The sequence below is a fragment of the Salmo salar genome, chromosome 01 (assembly GCF_965601325.2).
Source record: "Salmo salar chromosome 01, fSalSal1, whole genome shotgun sequence".
Classification (NCBI taxonomy): Eukaryota; Metazoa; Chordata; class Actinopteri; order Salmoniformes; family Salmonidae; genus Salmo; species Salmo salar.
Window position 1 is genome coordinate 75,262,009 of NC_138291.1, and position 19,824 is coordinate 75,281,832.

At 43.1% G+C, this 19,824-nt stretch overlaps 1 protein-coding gene across 6 annotated transcripts; it reads left to right on the top strand.

Moving 5' to 3' along the window:
• The first annotated feature begins 408 nt into the window (after positions 1 to 408).
• Positions 409 to 13,020, top strand: LOC106608500 (acyl-CoA desaturase). Of its 6 annotated transcripts, none has more exons than XM_014206444.3 (6): positions 409 to 588; positions 893 to 1,169; positions 2,584 to 2,714; positions 3,864 to 4,069; positions 8,729 to 8,961; positions 10,692 to 13,020. In XM_014206444.3, the coding sequence occupies exons 2-6, from the start codon at positions 944 to 946 to the stop codon at positions 10,889 to 10,891; spliced, it is 996 nt and encodes a 331-aa protein (XP_014061919.1). In that variant the 5' UTR covers positions 409 to 588; positions 893 to 943; the 3' UTR covers positions 10,892 to 13,020. The 6 variants fall into 6 exon arrangements, with proteins under 6 accessions (XP_014061919.1, XP_014061917.1, XP_014061916.1 ...); XM_014206442.3 differs by having other exon boundaries at positions 497 to 697; positions 898 to 1,169; XM_014206441.3 differs by having other exon boundaries at positions 537 to 697.
• Positions 13,021 to 19,824: the final 6,804 nt, after the last annotated feature.

Here is a 19,824-nt window from a genome sequence, read left to right on the forward strand (position 1 = left end):
GCAGTACCGGAGCAAGTTTAATAATGAACATTTGGAATATGTATATGAGATTATATTAATAGTTATTATATTTATATCATAGCCTATTACTTGCTGCAATATTATATTAGTAGGCCTAGCCTATACTCATATGTCCAAGTGATGTGTTGGAAGCGAACAGGATAAATCATAATGTTGGATTGTATCAGTCAACTCCCATCACCCCACATCCTCTCCATGAGCAACAGAATGCAATGTCCCTTATTGTAATGAGTATGACCCAATTATGGGCCTAAAGGTTACTGCTGGTCACTGACTCTGGAAAGATGACTACGCCTATTAAACAGCAGCTATCCAACCATGTTGACACAAGTTGCGTAATTTTATACATAAGGAGTGTGAAATAAAGGGTGACTGTAAAATTATTTATTTTTTTGACTTTTTCTGGATGACTTTCAGCATTTCAGTCAGGGGTTGTAAAACGTTAAACATCAGATAATCAGGCAACCAATGAAACTGTCAGGGTAGAGGTGGCGTCAAATGCTCCTCGACCAATTGGAGTCTTTAAAACGACGTCTGAACAAGAAACTCAGCAGCAGGCTTCGCTAGGTAAGCGGAATCCTCATCACGAGTAGAGCTGCACAACGTTCGCCGGAAGAAGCTATCTCAGCGTTGTGCGCATTTTGATACATTGTAACGATTCTCTTCATTCTACGTGGTAAATTATGTATTCGATGCCAGTTGATAGCAAATTGTGTGCATCTTTGATAGTAGCCTATGTTATCCTAGCATTGCACCAGGAAATCGAGCACGCACTTTAACTTAATGTTAAAGTTGCTCGATTCCTTGGTGGGGTGAACGAGGATGTCCGTGTTTGTCATTTTAATTGAATAGCTATTTGTCCTCTTTCTAGCACAGATCTCATCTCAACACGGCGTATTAACTACAGACTCCCACAGCAGAAATGACAGAGACGAGAAACCCCAACCAGCAACAAAACAGAGACGCTGTGGTGGCAGAAACGTCTACGAGAGATGATGTTTTTGATGATAGTTATAAAGCAAAAGAGGGCCCTAAACCGCGGATGAGACTGGTGTGGAGAAACGTCATATTAATGGTTTTATTACATGCTGGAGCGCTTTACGGACTGATGCTTGTGCCCTCCACCTCGGCCTTAACTCTGGCTTGGAGTAAGTATCCCCATTTACTTAATGTGCTATTTTATTTGCCTTTTATTTTTGCCTTTTATCGGGGTTTTACGCCATTGTTAAAGTTGTTTGACTACGCAGCATAGTTTATCCGGTCGACATTAGAAAACAGAATGTGATGCGCTTGGTGGCGTTACACCGACATGTTGCTTGTCCTCTGAGAATAGTGTTGAATGTTGGTAAATCTATTTTGAGGAACACTCACTTAATATTTTTTCCATGGAAATAATAAACACATTGATACTATAGGACCTATGAGTTCTCTCGTCATATGTAGCCTAACAGTTAACACCAGGGTTCCACAACCTTGGTCCTGCTCCCCCCAGGTGCACGTTTTGGTTTTTGCCCCAACTCAACGCAGCTGATTCAAATAATCAAAGCTTGATGACGAGTTGGGTATTTGAATCAGCTGCGTAGTACTAGGGCAAAAACCAAAACGTGCACGGGGGGGCAGGACCAAATTTGGGAAACCTGAGCTACACCATTATCACCTGATCATCACACCATGCATGCACCTATCAACTGAAGCGCTCATAGGCAGGCTACTGTGGTGCAGCGAGAGAACTTGACGTTTTGGAATGAGTGGCCTGAGGTAGCCCAAAGGCCGGAAGATGGCGATATTGGGTCGTTTTGGTCTTACCGTCCAAGCGCATTGTATGCAGCTGGCAACAAAAGTGTGCAACTGCCTCCCACAATTCGGGGTGTTCCTGTATGTCGGCTTTCCTGCATCTGTTGAATGGTAAAATGAGACTCAATATCACCATCTGCTGCCCTTTGGGCTAGACTTGAGGTAACTTCGTTCACAATGTTTCTTAAGCAGAAAAGAGCTACACCAATCTGTTTGCTTGTTTAGACCTAGACAATATGTGCAGGTTTTTTGTGGAAGAATAGCAGGAATAGGTATTTGGACAGATGAAGCATGACTTGGATTATACCGAAGGACCCCAAACTTTGTTTCCCCTGTTGCATATCTCCCTGTCTGTGTGTGCAGTGCTGAACTGCATATTATTCCACTGGGTGAGACAAAGAACAATTGCCGTTCCAATAGACATTCCATTGTGAGAGGCTGCATGGCACCAAAACAGAATATCTTTGCTGCCTGGGCTGTTCGGAGGCCCAGAATTCTCACATCCTAAGCAGCCTTGTCTGGCTGCACATAGAAACACATTCAGTAATTTTACAACAACAACTCTGAGAGTAGTAGCCATGCATACCTACTCCCACTGCCAGCTCCCAACAGAAATAACTCATGGCAGGGATGGGATATGATGTCCCCTGTATCTACTGGGAGTCAAATCTGTGCTTGACATGATTCTGTGCACATGTGAGTGTGTGCCAAACATGGGTGTCTGTTTATCTCTTTCTCGTCCCATCTCTCTTGCTCTCCCTCCCGTAGCTGTTGTGTGCTTCTTGCTCAGTGCCCTGGGTATAACTGCGGGGGCCCACCGCCTCTGGAGTCACAAGTCCTACAAGGCCTCCACCCCTCTGCGAGTCTTCCTGGCCCTTGCCAACTCCATGGCCTTCCAGGTAAACAAACAAAGTCTCTGAATTGAATAATCTTTATTGACCTCGAGAGAGGAAATTGTATTTGTAACCAGCATAGGATACATACCGTGGGTATCACCGTGCATTTGGAAAGTATTCAGATCCCTTGACTTTCTCCATTTTGTTACAGCCTTATTCAAAAAATATATTAATTTCTAACTACACACAACCCATAATGACAAAGCAAAAACAGATTTAGACATTTTTGCAAATGTATTAAAAACATAAATATTTTCATAAGTATTCAGACCCTTTACTCAGTACTTAAAGTACCTTTTGGCAGTGACTAAAGCCTCCAGTCTTCTTGGGTATGACACTACAAGCTTGGCACACCTGTATTTGGGGAGCTTCTCCATTCTTCTCTGCAGATTTTGTCAGGTTGGATGTTGATGTCTTAAGATGGTCAATGGAAACAGGATACACCTGAACTCAATTTTGAGTCTCATAGCAAAGTGTTTGTCTAATTATGTAAATAAGGTTTTTGTTCTTTTATAAATTTGCCAACAATTCTAAACCTGTTTTCGCTTTGTCATTATGGGGTATTGTGTGTAGATTGACGGGGGGAATGTAATTAAGCCATTTTAAAATGAGGCTGCAATGTAACAAGGGGGAAAAAGTAAAGGCGTCTGAATACATTCCAAATGCACTGTATCAAGCATCTGAGTAAGAATGCCAATCTAGGATCAGGTTCTCCCTGTCCATGTAGACTCATTTTATTGTGCTCTAAAAGGCAAAACTGATCCTAAATCAGCACGTCTACTCTGAAACACTTAATACATACGGCCCCAGATTCCCTCACCATGGGTCTCGTGTACTACTGTATAGAGTACTATAGAGCTGGGACAATAAACCGATTTGTCACCAACCATACCGCTCACTTATCGCAGGCATTTTTCTGTTACCACTAATTACGGTACATCACCTATACTAGAGAAATGTGAAGTTTTGAAATTAAGTTTGCTAATATGGGTGATGGGACAATTCATGGCTACAACCATCAAAGTAGTGTGTGTATAAAAATTTATCTTTCTCTCCCCATTTCACCCAGCTGTACGACTGTACATGCTGCTGTTATTAGTGTTGGATAAAGTGCCTCCTAAACAGCCACATAATTTCTATTGTTTCCTCCAGAATGACATTTACGAGTGGGCGAGGGACCACCGGGTTCACCACAAGTACTCCGAGACGGACGCGGACCCCCACAATGCACTGCGGGGCTTCTTCTTCGCTCACATTGGCTGGCTGCTCGTCCGCAAGCACCCTGACGTGATCGAGAAGGGCATGAAGCTGGAGCTGACGGACCTGAAGGCAGATAAAGTCGTCATGTTCCAGAGAAAGTAAGAAGAGAAGGGTCTCTGCCCTGTCTAGTCCTTCATATCTGATGTCTTCTATATGCCATTTTAGCAGACGCTTTTATCGAAAGTGGCTTATAGAGCGTGTATAAATTTCTGGATGTGTGGCCCCAGCGTAAACCGAAACCATGATCTTGGTGTCGCAAGACCCGTGCTCTACCAATTGAGCCACACAATACTATATCTGTTGGTATATGGTAAAGAGTTTCTTACCTACATACAGTAGCAGTCATTAGTGGGGTGACTTATCTTTCCTTTCCTGGTAGTATTTTTAAAGGTTGGCCCTGGCAGTGCCCTCACTCTGAATCATGCGGTATTGTACAGGTAACTGCCAAAATAAAGGAAACGCCAACATGAAGTGTCTTAACAGGGCGTTGGGCCACCACGAGGTGCCAGCACCGTTCCAATGCGCCTTGGCATAGATTCTACAGGTGTCTGGAATTTTATTGGAGGGATGCAACAATTTGTTTTCCACAAAAAATTCCGTAATTTCTTGTGGTGGATAATGCTGTCTCAGGCACCATTCCAGAATCTCCCATAAGTATTCAATTGGGTTGATCTGGTGACTGTCACACACACACCCACCCTTAAAACCCCCTATGCTCTTTGAGACCCCTCTTTCAAAGTCACTGAGATCTTTTCTAGCCATGGTAGCCAAAATAATGGGCAACTGGGCATTTTTATACATTACCCTGAATCAATAAAAAAAGTCTCATGCGCTGAATACAACGGGTGTCGACTTTACCGTGAAGTGCTTGCTTACGAGCCTGTCCCAAAGAAGGCAGCGTAAAAAGATTGTAAAACGAGGAATAAAATGCTCAAGAATGGCGCTATATACAGGTCATGCCAGATCAACGTGCAGCGGTAGGAGGTAGCTATGTACGTAAAGGCAGGGTAAGTGACTAGGCATCAGGTTTAATGAGTAAAAATAAAGAACAGAGTAGCAGCAGTATACGTGTGAATGTATGTGTCTATACACCCAGTGGACGGTGTTAGGCACACCCATCTAGTACTGGGTTGGACCCCCCTGCCTCCAGAACAGCCTGAATTCCTCGGGGCATGGATTCTACAATGTGTGATGTTAAAAAGTTGCTCAATTGGTATCAAGGGACCCTACGTGTGCCAGGAAAACATTCCCCACACCACCACTAGCCTGTACCGCTGACCGCAGGCAAGATGGAGCCATGGACTCATGCTGCTTACACCAAATCCTGACTCTGCTATCCCCATGACAGACTGAAGGCCTGGCATAGGTCACTCGTTTAGCCCATTATAACATTAAATTGAACAGTAACTGGATACCTGTCTGCCTGCTTTATATAGCAAGCCACGGCCACGTGACTCACTGTCTGAAGGAGCGAACCATTTTCGTGAATGGGGTGGTGTTCCAAATCAACTGGCCACTGAGTCATAATATTTTCTTGTGTGGATAGTCCATGCAAGATGGGGTCAATGCAAATAGAAATGATGTGTCATTGTGTTTTGCGTTTCACCTCTGCCACCGGACAAAGCATCAGTTATGCCACCGGACAAACCATCAGTTATGCCACTGGATAAAAGACAGCACCATCTTAGCTGCCTATTTGCATTCTGGAGAAGTTGCACAAACCTCCATTGGCAGTAGCATGCACAGAATGTGCCACAAAGGGGCCATTTTAATTCATTGTACACTTGAAAGAGCTCTGTATAAAATCCAATCCACCATATAAACCAACGGTTATATAACTAATGGCACATCACGTTTTGGACTGCATGTGGCTGCTGATCAGATAACATTGAGTTTTGCATTTCCTCTCTACCATCAGCTATGCCACTGGACATAAGTATTTGATCTTATCACTGCAATAATCAAGCAACCAAATCCGGTGTGTTCCACATCATTGTACGCATGTTCCACGAGACCAGCACAAGTGACTTGACAATATTGAGATTTCATTTGAATTGATTTTCTATGCATGACGATCTAAAATAAACCAAACTCTGAGTGCTCCACACATGTATAGAACAAGGCCCGCACACTGTTAACTCCCAATTCACCGCTTTATTGACAACGTTTCTGTCCGAAACGGATCTTCGTCAGGTCAGACACACTGAGTGTTCACATCCCAAAATATCCCCATTTCACCTCACATGACCGTTGTGGACGACACATGGTGGGTGCAGAAAACATTTGCATATCACTAATAATGAAATAACAATGATGGGTACATGTAATGGTTCCAGAACATAATATATATTTACAAAATGACCAAGTGGGTAACCTGGAAGGCAAGACAAAGTAAAGTAACATTCAGGTAAGAAATGGTTTGATATCAAACTCTTGAGACATCAAATCCAAAACAATTCTCTTCTCAATAATAGATTATCAGTATCCCCGCTCCTCCTAGGAGTCTTAACATGTTCGATGCCATTGTATCTCAGAGCTAATGTTGTGACAAGCATCCATGAAATGCGCAGCCACAGGGTTTCTCTGGTTAAGGGTCCTGATATTACTCCTGTGTTCTGCTATCCTTGTTTTCAGAGCTCGTCTTGTTTTTCCTACATAACATATACCTGATCAAATGTATTTGTGGTCTATCACATTTTGTTTGAAGTTACACTGGGTGCATCCGCCACATCTATAGTTAGCGTCTGGCACGTTGTCCAGAAAGGTACTGCGTGGCACTGGTGGAAGATCAGACCTCACCAACATTTGACTGATGTTGGGGGTGCGTCTGAAGACTACCCGCGGGGTTCTTTAAATGTCTTTTCCAGTTGTGGATCAGTGCTCAAGATGTACCAGTTTTTTTTTTAAATTATTTAAAAATGTTTTTGAATGGTGTGGTCGAAATGTTTACCAAGTGGGGGGTACTGAAGGAAGCGTTGGTCAGGAGGGCGGGGAGGTTTGGGCGTGAGGCTGTCATCGTGGGTCATGATTTTTTTTTGTTTTATAACATTCCCTTGCGTCATGCAGCCATTCCTCTGGGTAACCCCGCTGTCTGAAATGCTTATCCAGATGGTCGGTTTGTTTGACAGTCACTAGTGTGCTCTCCATGTTTGAGTTTTTCTGGGTCAGTTGTTGCTGCGTGCAGTTGTAATCGCACTGCTTGTATCTTCTCACGTATTCCACCCAGTTGCTCAGCTATTTCCTGGATAATAAGAGCCATAAGATCAAATGAGCATTTGTTTGTAATTTTGGCACCACTGGTCACAGAAATTCTCAGTCTCTGCTGATTGTGGGTGCCTTCTGGATTCTAAGGCCTTGTGGGATCAATTTCTTACGCAAATAGTCGCTCAAAGGGACAGCGTGGAGATGCATGCGTCTCTCTGTCATAGGCGTTTCACTCTCGTAGTGATTCCGTTGTTTCAACGTGATTGTCAAACAGTCTTGTCATAATACAGGCATAGTCTTCAGTTCTGAATTCAAATGTGTTATGGAGGTTAACATCCTCTTCAATTGGATTTGCCATCTCAGGTCGACACCCAAATGGCGGTGCGTAATGGAGTCTTTGCAGATTGGAGTGCCGCATGAAAAGGAAGTACCGTCTATAGAAAAGTTTGGTCATACGCACATCCTTAAACAGGTGCTGGGCTAATAAAGAATACTAGTATAGAACAAGAAGGCCCGCACACCGTTAACACTCCCAATTCACTGTTTTATTGACAACGTTTCCATCCGAAACAGATCTTTGTCAGGTCAAACACTGAGTTCACATCCCAAAAAATCCACATTTCACCTCATGCATGCTCCACACATGTATCATTTTGAAAAAAGCATCTAATCAACAATGGCATTTTTATTAATTCTTCCAATTATTGACTTTTTCACAACTGCCAGCAGTTTGGCGCCAAAGCATTTACAACATAGACATAGTAAAATAAATCGGAGGGTGGCAGGTTTGAATCCCTGAGCTGAGAAGGTGAATAATCTGTGTGCCCTTCAGCAAGGCACTTAACCCCAATTGCTCCAGGGTTGCTGTTGGTAATGGCACACCCTGTCGTTTTGTAATTTACATAAATTCACTGAAAGCCCACACTATCACACTGTTATATTAACAGTATTGCACTTTTCATGTAGCTTACTTTTAGCCAGCTAATAGCCTTACCAATCCAGCAGCATTATGGACTAAATGTTAAAATCCGGTTGCTTCAGGATTATTTTGCTGTGACAATACTAGATCAAATTTAAGATTGGGCCCTACCCACACAAATTCAGTGACTGGCTGGCCATTTTATCAGCAGGCAGTGGGTACTTGTGGATATAGTCCCAAACTAGTAGCACCACAGAACTGGGTCATTTAACATTTTGGTGGAAGACTAAATCAACTGAATAGAATTCTTCAAAACATGTACTTTTTTTGGTACTGAACTAGGTGTGACCTTCCACGGTTTAGTAACTCTGTTTATGAATCTAGGTGCTTGGGGTGGTGTTCACTTCCCCAGCTTTAGAAACTTAATTTTCATTTAGATTCATCATAACAGAATGCTTCCAGTTCTACTTACAAACTCTTGAGTAACACAGCTACTTATGTTTGACGCATATAAATTCCAGTACTAATCTCACCCACCCACCCCAAAAATGAATGGTGGAGCTCTATAGATTTTCTTTGTTTGACACACACCAAACCAATGTTTCCTCATCTCTTCCCTCTCCGTCCCCTCTAGGTACTACAAGCTCTCTGTGGTTCTGCTGTGTTTCCTGGTGCCCATGTGGGTGCCCTGGTACCTGTGGGGTGAGTCTCTGTGGGTGGGCTACTTCATCCCAGTCCTCATGCGGTACACCCTGGTGCTGAATGCTACCTGGCTGGTCAACTCTGCAGCTCACATGTGGGGCAACCGACCCTACGACCATCACATCAACCCCAGTGAGAACCGTTTCGTGGCCTTCAGTGCCATCGGTAAGGATCTGACTTTTTAAAAATATATTTAAGGTTGGGGCCTGTGTGAGGGATTTGTCTGGAGCACTACTATTGGCCAGAGCCTCACTCTCTATAGGAATAGGCTGTTAGCCATTTTGGACAAAGCCAATATGCCATTTCGTGTCCAACCACCACCACACTTGTACTGTAGTCTTCCCAAAGCAGCTGATGCAGCCTGGCATGGTGTAGTGAGGCGGAACTCGCTAATCCAGTGGCCTGTGTTTATTTTGTGCAGGAGATCCTGCTGTTTGTGTGAAATCAGAGCTTCGGTCCGACTGATTGCCTGTTCTATTATAAACTCATCTGAATAGCTGCCTGTAGGTCAGCTGTGAAAATCATGTTTTAGTTTAATCGCTTAAAACGAGTGGAACTTGTAATTTTTACATTTTAGTCATTTAGCAGACTCTTATCCAGAGTGACTTACTCCCAAAGTGAGTGCATACAGTTGTGCTTCTTTCATCCTTTTTTTTTTTTTTTTTTTTTTTAAACATGGAGCGATGTTATTGTCTCAGCCTACAGTGTGTGTATCTCGCAACATGTAAAGTGATGGTTTCATGAGTTGAGAGAAAAGATCCCAGAAATTTGATGCGCAGCAAGTTTCTCTCAATTTTGTGCACAAATTAGTTTACACCCCTTTTAATCCATCCACCTGACAGGTGTGGCATGTCAAGAAGCTGATTAAACAGCATGGTCATTACACCGGTGCACCTAGTGCTGGGGACAATAAAAGGCCACTCAAAAATGTGAAGTTTTGTCACACAACCTGTCAAGTTGTCTAGGGCATGCAATAGGCATTCTGACTGCAGGAAGGTCCACCAGAGCTTTTGCCAGAGAATTATTTATTTTCTCTACCATAAGCCGCCTCCAACATTTTAGAGAACTTGGCATTCTGTCCAACTGGCCTCACAACTGCAGACCACCTGTATGGTGTCATGTAGGTGAGCAATTTGCTGATGGCAACGTTGTGAATAGAGTGCCCCATGGTGGGGGTATGGGCAGGCATAAGCTACGGACAACTAACACAATTGTATTTTATTGATGGCAATTTGAATCCAGGGATACCATGATGAGATCCCGAGGCCCAATTTATAATTACAAAAAACAACAATTTAAGTTCTGTGACCAACAGTTGCCTATCTATATTCCCAGTCGTATGTAATCCATAGATTAGGGCGTAATGATTTTTCAATTGACTGATTTCCTTATGAACTAACTCAATAACAAATCTTTGAAATGGTTGCGTTTGAACAAAAATATACAATCTATAAACTAATATGGCTCAGGGACTTGCAACACTTGACTTAGGGCTGCTGTAGTTTGTGCAGGTATTTTAGTACTCTGGTTCAAGTTGGAGACCGTAATTAACTTCGTAGAATCATGTATTTGAATGCTAGACTGGAACAAAATGTTGCACACAGCAGCCCTCCAGGACTCAAGTTAGCCATCCATATTGTAGCACTTTTCAAACTCAGTGCTTTAGTTTACATATCATTGACTATGGTGATCAGATTATGTTTTGAATCCTATTTTTAAAACAAAAAAGTAACTTGGATAGATGCACATCTATAGTATTACCAGGTGCATGGAGTAAAGGGCATTCCAGCTCTTTTTCTCTCTCAATCTGACTTTGCTGTGCCCACGTCACCTGTGAATGGCTATTTGTCTGGTTTTAACCTGACTTTCCTGTCCCCTTGTATCCTTCTTGCCAGGCGAGGGCTTCCACAACTACCACCACACCTTCCCCTTTGACTACGCCACCAGTGAGTTCGGCATTAAGATGAACATCACCACTGCCTTCATAGACCTCATGTGCTTTCTGGGCCTGGCCAAGGACTGCAAGAGGGTGTCCCGCGACCTCGTCTCGGCCCGCGCCCAGCGAACAGGTGACGGCAGCCACAAGACTGGCTGAATGTTGTCTCAAACCGTTACGGACTTGATGCGACCGATGCCAGATACGATAAAACAGGCTAAACCAATGAAAGAAAGAATGTAGCTGTAGTAAATTGCAGTATTGATGATCGGAGTTAGTAGTGCTGCAGTTAGTAGTGATCAAACCATGGTCCATTGATGTCTGCTTCTGTATTATGAGTTAAAAACCTATACTTGAGTTCCTCAGACTAATATTGGCTTTAAAATCGGTCCTAGACCTTTCAGTAAAGTTTTTTTTATTATTTTGTTTTTAAATGAATGATGCGTGAGGTGACTAAGAAAAGTGATCTAATGGCCTGGCTAAGCGAGGTATGTTAGCGCAGAGATTTAAGAGTCTAAGTCACTATTGGTGGAAAAAACCTGAAGTGTGTATGGCGGAGATGGACGCTGTAATGCGTGACACTATTACACCAACCAAACTACCTGCCTGTGCTATCTGCACCAACAATGAAGATGGTATAACATTAACCTCTAATTTATTCATGAGCTATTAATTAACCATCTGTGGCACTTTTGAAATTGTGAAAAGAAAAAAAAGTTTGAGGTTTCTTCACATTTTAGGCTAAGTAGGTGAAATTTTGTTTTGATAAAGTGTCGATTTCAATTCGGGCTGAATGATCCTGACATATGGATGCAAATATTTCTATCAGTCACGCTTTGTTGACATTCATTCCCTAAGCATGGAGTAGTTGAAATTCTTTAAAATCCTGGGGGAAGTCCACCTTTTGTCAAAAGTTTACATTTACGTTTAAGATTAAATTTAAGTTTTATATTTAACATTATTTGCTTTTATTAAGCCACCCTACTTCAGTCTTATTTTACTATAAGCTGCTGTGTTGAAACAGCCCTACTTACTTCTACATCAACGTACTGTTGAGCTGTCATTATATACCAGACCATATTCCATATAGGCTGGTGTAGAAGTGCAGTTATGCGGCAGTGTTACATATTATTGCACCAGTTGTCTCCTCCTGTCCAAGTTGCTCTTCACAGGAGATTATTTCCTCTTGTAGAAGAGGATGAAGGAAGGTATCAGATCTCAAATTGCACATATATTCCCTGTATAGTGCAATACTTTTGACCAGGGCACATTGTGGGCTCTGGTCAAAGGTAGCGCACTGTATATGGAATCGGGTGCCATTTGGGACATAAGGTCTCTTCATTTGTGTATAACACGATTTATACCTCTGGATATTTTGTGGGGGCGACGGTGCCTGTGACTACAGTCGGATGGTCGGACAGAAGCCTGGTTGGGTTTTTTCCATCCTGCTTCAGACACTTCTGCACTGAAACGTAGTTAAAACGCAAACTCTGATCAGTCTTTATTAAACAAAATAATACTTGTTTATTTATTTTTTACTCTTACTGCAGCTGAAGTTAAAGAGTAAGGGACTTCTGTCTCCCTCCTCCAATAGGACAAGGTGAAAGAGGCTTTGAGAGCATTTGCATACGTGTCGTCTCTCGGTATCTTCAATTAAATTTAGTCGACTCTCGCCCAAGATGCCTTATGGAAGTAATGTTACTTTGCACCCTTTGTAGACGTGGACATGTCTAGAAAAAGATGGATGTGACGGGGGAGGGAAAGAACAAGCCAGGGGTTTAGTTAATTTGGTTGTACATCAATTGTAAGTTAACACTAGGCGTGAGGGTGGGGGGGAAACTATAGGAATTCTACTGAGTACTGAGGGAAAAAAATACATTTTGAATATTTGCTTTGGAGCTGTGGTTGAGTTATTTAAAGACTGTCTTAATATCTATATAGGAGAGAGCTGAAAGCACTCCTTTAACTCGAAAGTAAAAGGAAAGACCATGTGCTTGGGATATTCTGTGAAGCATCAGATTCTGAGGGATTAAGAATATATTTTTGCATAATAGTTAAACAAATGTGGTGTTTGGCTCTGAAGAAACAAGATTCCAGATTAGTTATTAACTCATGAAATTGTAATATTTGTCACACTTTGGTCTACCTTTCTCAGTGCAATTATTTTGTGCAGTGTTAACTTCTTGAAGTCTGAATGCCTTAAAAAAAAAACTGCAGCATTTTTTTTCTAAGAATGTTCTACCCACTATGTACCGTAAATAAACCACATTTTCTACATGTTGAAAGTATGTTCTGTTTGTTGTCATTCTGTAATATTTCCGTTCCTAATTGAATAAAAGACAAGTCATTGTCTTACCATTTACTCGTCCTTTCACTTTTGCATCAGTCTACAATTTTCTGCAAAGTGACAGGGGTGTATTCATTAGTGCACACCATAGAAAAATGTTTTGCAACAACTAAAACAAGTTTCCTTTTCTTATTTGGACAAGTTCAGGTTCGTTCCTCCGTTTGGTTCTAAGTGAATACACCCCCGGTGATGATATTGAGGTGGTCAGCTGTGTATGCAGCATTTATTCTCACCATTGCCTAAAATGTTTTGATGTTAAATGCTTTGCAGCTATCATAGAAAGCCATTCTCTGACAGGCCTTGTCCCCAGGCTATTTTCTGGCCTATGCTCACAACCTCACTTCCCGTACTGCTTACTGAATCATCATATGGGGGTTGTCATGGTATTTTAGAAGTTAAACTTTACACTCAAATCCAACACCAAGTAGAATAAAACGTCCTAACACTTCAACAGCTCTTTTGAATGTGGCATTTACTGATTTGCATTGCATGTTCATAACCTGAACACAACATGAGGGTTGCATCTGAAAGAAACGGTTCAGTGCATTTAGACGGCGTCTATGCGGACACAATGTGTACAGGTTGGCCTTACGTGTTTTTTTTTTTTTTGTGTTTTTTTTACCCAGAACTTGACCTTATTGTTTGCTGACAGTCATGCCATCACTTCCAAGTGCCAAACTCTAAGTTTTTGTTGGTCCCCAAGGCTCCTTGGACTGTTCAGGTTATAACTGATTATCTCTGTCGCCCCACCCCCCCCACTCTCATACACACCCTCTGCCACTCTCACTCACATTCCATCTATCACTCTCACCCACTTTCTCTCCACCTTCCCCCTCTCTCTGGACATAGTGTGCTTGCTGCCTACTTCTTTACATTCCTCTAGTTCCTCAGCCATCTTATCAGTTCAATCTTGTGCTGGTCATGCACAACAGGTTCTCCTATCGCGCACACAATCAGACCATGTGAGATTGCTATGCGTGTTCTCTCTCCGACCAACACTGAATAGCAGCAACAAGACACTGCTTTACTGTTTTCTCTGGTCATCTTCAGTGTGCCAGGGTCTTGGTCTATGGTTTTGGTCTTGAGCCTTTGCTTTACGGGTTCATTTAAGTGCATTGCCTGATCGCGAGTTGAATGAAACGATCTGATAGACAGCTAAAATACCGGTTTCAGTCAACATCTCTTCGAAAGCTAGCGCATATGCACCACCTACTGGGGGATGTTTCAAGCCAAGAATAACCACCACTGAAAATGACCCCTCTTCACTCCAATGAAATATAAACAGACTAATTAATTCTTATGCTGTACCAATATTTTAGCCTGGGTAGTGGTCTGTTTAGCTAACATACCTCTCCTACTCTGTGTCAATGCAAAACAATTTACAAGTACAGAATATTTTTTGGCTAATCCCAAATGGCCAGTTTGTGCCTAGACAGTGAAGACTTAGTTTATGCAAACAGTGTCAGTTGCAACAGGTTGACTAGTCTGGACCTGGGTTCAAATAGTATAAGCAATCTTTCAAATACTTTGATGGTTTGCTTTAGCCTGCCTAGAGTGTCAGGTAGGTGGGGTTTGTACTTTTGAGAATTTCCTATTGGTTTTATTGCAACAGGCAAGCTCAATGAAGTACAGAACGTTTTTGAAATAATTTAAATAGTGCTTGAAGCCAGGTCTGTCTCCACTACAGCACCTCTGTCTGTGGGAGCTGGCCAGCTGCTCTGCTGTCAGGCTCAGCCCAGCTCCCAGTGACATCACCCCTCTCTCTATTGGCTGCCTGGTGTCAGACCATCCACTCCACTACTCTGTATGTAAGGCTTTTGTGGTCATCAGGCTGACAGTTTTAGCCCTGCACTGTCAAACTCTAATCTGCTTTGCTGGACACTAGACCTAGGCTGCAATATTAGTCTAGGAAATAGGCTAGGCTAACTTTTGTATTTTTTATGTATTTGTTTCTTAACAGGGTATCTTGCCTACTGCTGGACAGTAGGCAAAATCAGCCATTTTTTAACTTAAGATTTTCTTGCCAGCTGTTAGCTTTAAAATTGTATTATGAATGAATATATATAATTTTGTCGTACAAGTGTCTCAAGTGTAGGCTATAGAAATAGATTATTATGATTGGACTGCATACTGAGGGTATTTGCAGGATCATTCGATGTAGTCCATGGGCCAGTGGAAAAATGTTTCCACTTTAGCGTAGCAAACTTTTGATGGTATTACATTGTTCCCCACAAGCCCCTGATCAAATTGATCTATGATACCCTTTATGAAAATCAAAATAAAACTGTTGTACATTTACATAAGTATTCAGACCCTTTACTCAGTACTTTGTTGAAGCACCTTTGGCAGGGATTACAGCCTCAAGTCTTCTTGATTTTGACCCCAGTCATAGACTGTTCTCTCTACTACCGCGTGGCAAGCGGTAAGTCTAGGACAAAAAGGCTTCTCAACAGTTTTTACCCCCAAGCCATAAGACTTCTGAACAGGTAATCATTGTGTGACCCCCCCCCCCCCCCCAACCCCTCTTACGCTGCTGCTACTCTCTGTTTATCATGTACATACTACCTCAATCAGCCTGACTAACCGGTACCTGTATATAGCCTCGCTACTGTTATTTTTCCACTGTCTTTTTACTGTTGTTTTTATTTCTTTAATTACCTATTGTTCACCTAATACCTTTTTAAAAAAAAAAATATATAAAAAAAAAAAAAAAAATTATAATGACATTGTACTGTTGGTTAGAGCCTGTAAGTAAGCATTTCACTGTAAGGTGAAATACCTGTTGTATTTAGCGCACGTGACAAATAAACGTAGATTTTATTTGACGCTACAAGCTTGGCAAACCTGTATTTGGAGTTTTTCCCCATTCTCAGCAGATCCTGTCAAGCTCTGTCAGGTTGGATTGGGAGTGTTGCTGCACAGCTATTTCAAATCCAAGTTTGTCACGTGCGCCGAATACAATAGGTGTAGACCTTACAGTGAATGCTTACTTAACAGGTCCTAACCAACAGCGCAATTTTTAAGTAAATATAGGTATTGGTGAACAATAGATAAATAAAAAAACAACAGTAAAAAGACAGTGAAAAATAACAGTAGCAAGGCTATATACAGGCACTGCTTAGTCGGGCTAATTGAGGTAGTATGTATATATGGTTAAAGTGACTATGCATATACTATAAACAGAGAGTAGCAGTAGCGTAAAACGGGTTGGCGGTTGGTGGGTGGCGGGACACAATGCAGATAGCCCGGGTAGCCAATGTGTGGGGAAACCGGTTAGTCTGGCTAAATGAGGTAGTATGTACATGTAGGTATGGTTAAAGTGACAATGCATATATGATAAACAGAGAGTAGCAGTAGTGTAAGAAGAGGGGTTGGGGGGGATGACACACAATGCAAATAGTCTGGGTGGCCATTTGATTACCTGTTCAAGAGTCTTATGTCTAAGGGGTAAAAGCTGTTGAAAAGCCTTTTGGTCCTAGACTTGGCGCTCCTGTACCGCTTGCCATGCGGTAGTAGAGAGAACAGTCTATGGCTGGGATCTTTGACAATTTTTAGGGCCTTCCTCTGACACCGCCTGGTGTAGAGGTCCTGGATGGCAGGCAGCTTAGCCTCAGTGATGTACTGGGCCGTACGCACTATCCTCTATAGTGCCTAGCAGTCGGAGGCCGAGCAGTTGCTGTACCCGGCAGTGATGCAACCAGTCAGGATGCTCTCGATGTTGCAGCTGTAGAACCTTTTGAGGATCTCAGGACCCATGCCAAATCTTTTTAGTTTCCTGAGGGGGAATAGGCTTTGTCATGCCCTCTTCACGTCTGTCTTGGTGTGTTTGGACCATGTTAGTTTGTTGGTGATGTGGACACCAAGGAACTTGAAGCTCTCCACCTGCTCCACTACAGCCCTGTCGGAGAATAGGGGCGTGCTCAGTCCTCCTTTTCCTGCAGTCCACAATCATCTCCTTAGTCTTGGTTACGTTGAGGGATAGGTTGTTATTCTGGCACCACCCGGCCCGGTCTCTGACCTCCTACCTATAGGCTGTCTCATCGTTGTCGGTGATCAGGCCTACCACTTGTGTTGTCTGCAAACTTAATGATGGTGTTGGAGTCGTGCCTGGCTGTGCAGTCGTGGGTGAACAGGGAGTACAGGAGGGGACTGAGCATGCACCCCTGAGGGGCTCCAGTGTTCAGGATCAGTGTGGCTGATGTGTTGCTACCTACTCTCACCACCTGGGGATGGCCCGACAGGAAGTCCAGGATCCAGTTGCAGAGGGAGGTGTTTAGTCCCAGGATCCTTAGCTTAGTGATGAGGTTTGAGGGTACTATGGTGTTGAACGCTGAGCTGTAATCAATGAATAGCATTCTCCCGTAGGTGTTCCTTTTGTCCAGGTGGGAAAGGGCAGTGTGGAGTGCAATAGAGATTGCATCATCTGTGGATCTGTTTGGGCGGTATGCAAATTGAGTGGGTCTAGGGTTTCTGGGATAATGGTGTTGTGAGCCATTACCAGCCTTTCAAAGCACTTCATGGCTATGGACGTGAGTGCTACGGGTCTGTAGTCATTTAGGCTGGTTTCCTTAGTGTTCTTGGGCACAGGGACTATGGTGGTCTGCTTGAAACATGTTGGTATTACAGACTCAATCAGGGACATGTTGAAAATGTCAGTGAAGACACCTGACAGTTGGTCAGCACATGCCCGGAGCACACATCCTGGTAATCCGTCTGGCCCCGCGGCCTTGTGAATGTTGACCTGTTTGAAGGTCTTGCTCACGTCGGCTATGGAGCACGTGATCACACAGTCGTCCGGAACAGCTGATGCTCTCATGCATGCCTCAGTGTTGCTTGCCTCGAAGCGAGCATAGAAGTGATTTAGCTTGTCTGGTAGGCTCGTGTCACAGGGCAGCTCGCGGCTGTGCTTCCCTTTGTAGTCTGTAATAGTTTGCAAGCCCTGCCACATAGGACGAGCGCCGGAGCCGGTGTAGTACGATTAAATCTTAGCCCTGTATTGGCGCTTTGCTTGTTTGATGGTTTGTTGGAGGGCATAGCAGGATTTCTTATAAGCTTTCGGGTTAGAGTCCCGCACCTTGAAAGCGGCACGTCTGCCCTTTAGCTCAGTGCGAATGTTGCCTGTAATCCATGGCTTCTGGTTTGGGTATGTACGTACAGTCACTGTGGGGATGACGTCCTCGATGCACTTATTGATTAAGCCAGTGACTGATGTGGTGTCCTCCTCAGTGCAATCGGAAGAATCCCGGAACATGTTCTAGTCTGTGATAGCAAAACAGTCCTGTAGGTTAGCATCTGCTTCATCTGACCACTTTTTTTTATAGACCGAGTCACTGGTGCTTCCTGCTTTAATTTTTGCTTGTAAGCAGGAATCAGGAGGATAGTGGTCATAATTGTGGTCAGATTTACCAAATGGAGGATGAGGGAGAGCTTTGTACACGTCTCTGTGTGTGGAATACAGGTGATCTAGAATTTTTTTTTCTCCCTCTGGTTGCACATTTAACATGTTGATAGAGATTAGGTAAAACTGATTTAGTTTTCCCTACATTAAAGTCTCCGGCCACTATGAGCGCCGACTCTGGGTGAGCGGGTTCCTGTTTGCTCTTTTCCTTATACAGCTGACTGAGTGTGGTCTTAGTGCCAGCATCTGTCTTTGGTGGAAAATACACAGCCACGAAAAGTATAGATCAAAACTCTCTTGGCAAATAGTGTGGTCTACAGTTTATCATAAGATACTCTTCTTCAGGCGAGCAAAATCTAGAGACTTCCTTAGATTTCGTGCACCAGCTGTTGTTTACAAATATGCACAGAGTGCCCCCCGTCTTCCCAGAGTGTGCTGTTCTATCTAGCCGGTGCAGCGTATATCCTGCTAGCTGAATATCCTTGTCATCATTCAGCCACGATTCTGTGAAACATAAGATGTTACAGTTTTTGATGTCCCATTGGTAGGATATTCATGATCGTACCTCGTCTAATTTATTGTCCAATGATTGTACGTTGGCGAGTAATATTGACGGTAACAGCAGCTTTCCCACTCGCCTTCTGCAGATCCTTCGAGGCACCCCGCTCTGTGTCCTCTGTACCTGCATCTCTTTCGCTTGCCAATAATGGGGATGTTGGCCTTGTCGAGTGTTAGCATTACATCCTGTGCATCCTGCTTGTTGAAGAAAAAATGTTAATCTAATCCAAGGTGAGTGATCGCTGTCCTGATATCTAGAAGCTCTTTTTTGCCGTAAGATATGGTGGCAGAAACATTATGTACAAAATAAGTTATAAATAACGCAAAAAAAATACACATAATAGCACAATTGGTTAGGCACCCGTAAAACTGGTGCCATTTCTTCAGGCGCCATTTTTTTCGGGTCTCTCCAGAGATGTTAGATTGGGTTCAAGTCCGGGCTCTGGCTGGGCTTCTCAAAGACATTCAGAGACTTGTCCCGAAGCCACTCCTGCATTGTCTTGGCTTTGTGCTTAGGTTCGTTGTCCTGTTGGAAGATTAACCTTCGCCCCAGTCTGAGGTCCTGAGCACTCTGGAGTGGGTTTTCATCAAGGTTCTCTCTTTGCTTTGCTCTGTTCATCTTTCCCTCAATCCTGACTAGTCTCCCAGTCCCTGCCGCTGAAAAACATCCCCACAGCATGATACTGCCACCACCATGCTTCACCGTAGGGATGGTGCCAGGTTTCCACCAGATGTGACGCTTGGAATTCAGGCCAAATAATTCAGTCTTGTTTAGGTGGCTTTTGGGAA

What these genes read in the sequence shown, in the direction of transcription:
- LOC106608500 (XM_014206444.3), top strand. Translation starts at nt 944, where the DNA reads ATGACAGAGACGAGAAACCCCAACCAGCAACAAAACAGAGACGCTGTG. An exon ending in CCAACTCCATGGCCTTCCAG is followed by an intron (nt 2,715 to 3,863) that starts GTAAACAAACAA and finishes TGTTTCCTCCAG; the next exon opens with AATGACATTTACGAGTGGGC. An exon ending in CGTGGCCTTCAGTGCCATCG is followed by an intron (nt 8,962 to 10,691) that starts GTAAGGATCTGA and finishes CCTTCTTGCCAG; the next exon opens with GCGAGGGCTTCCACAACTAC.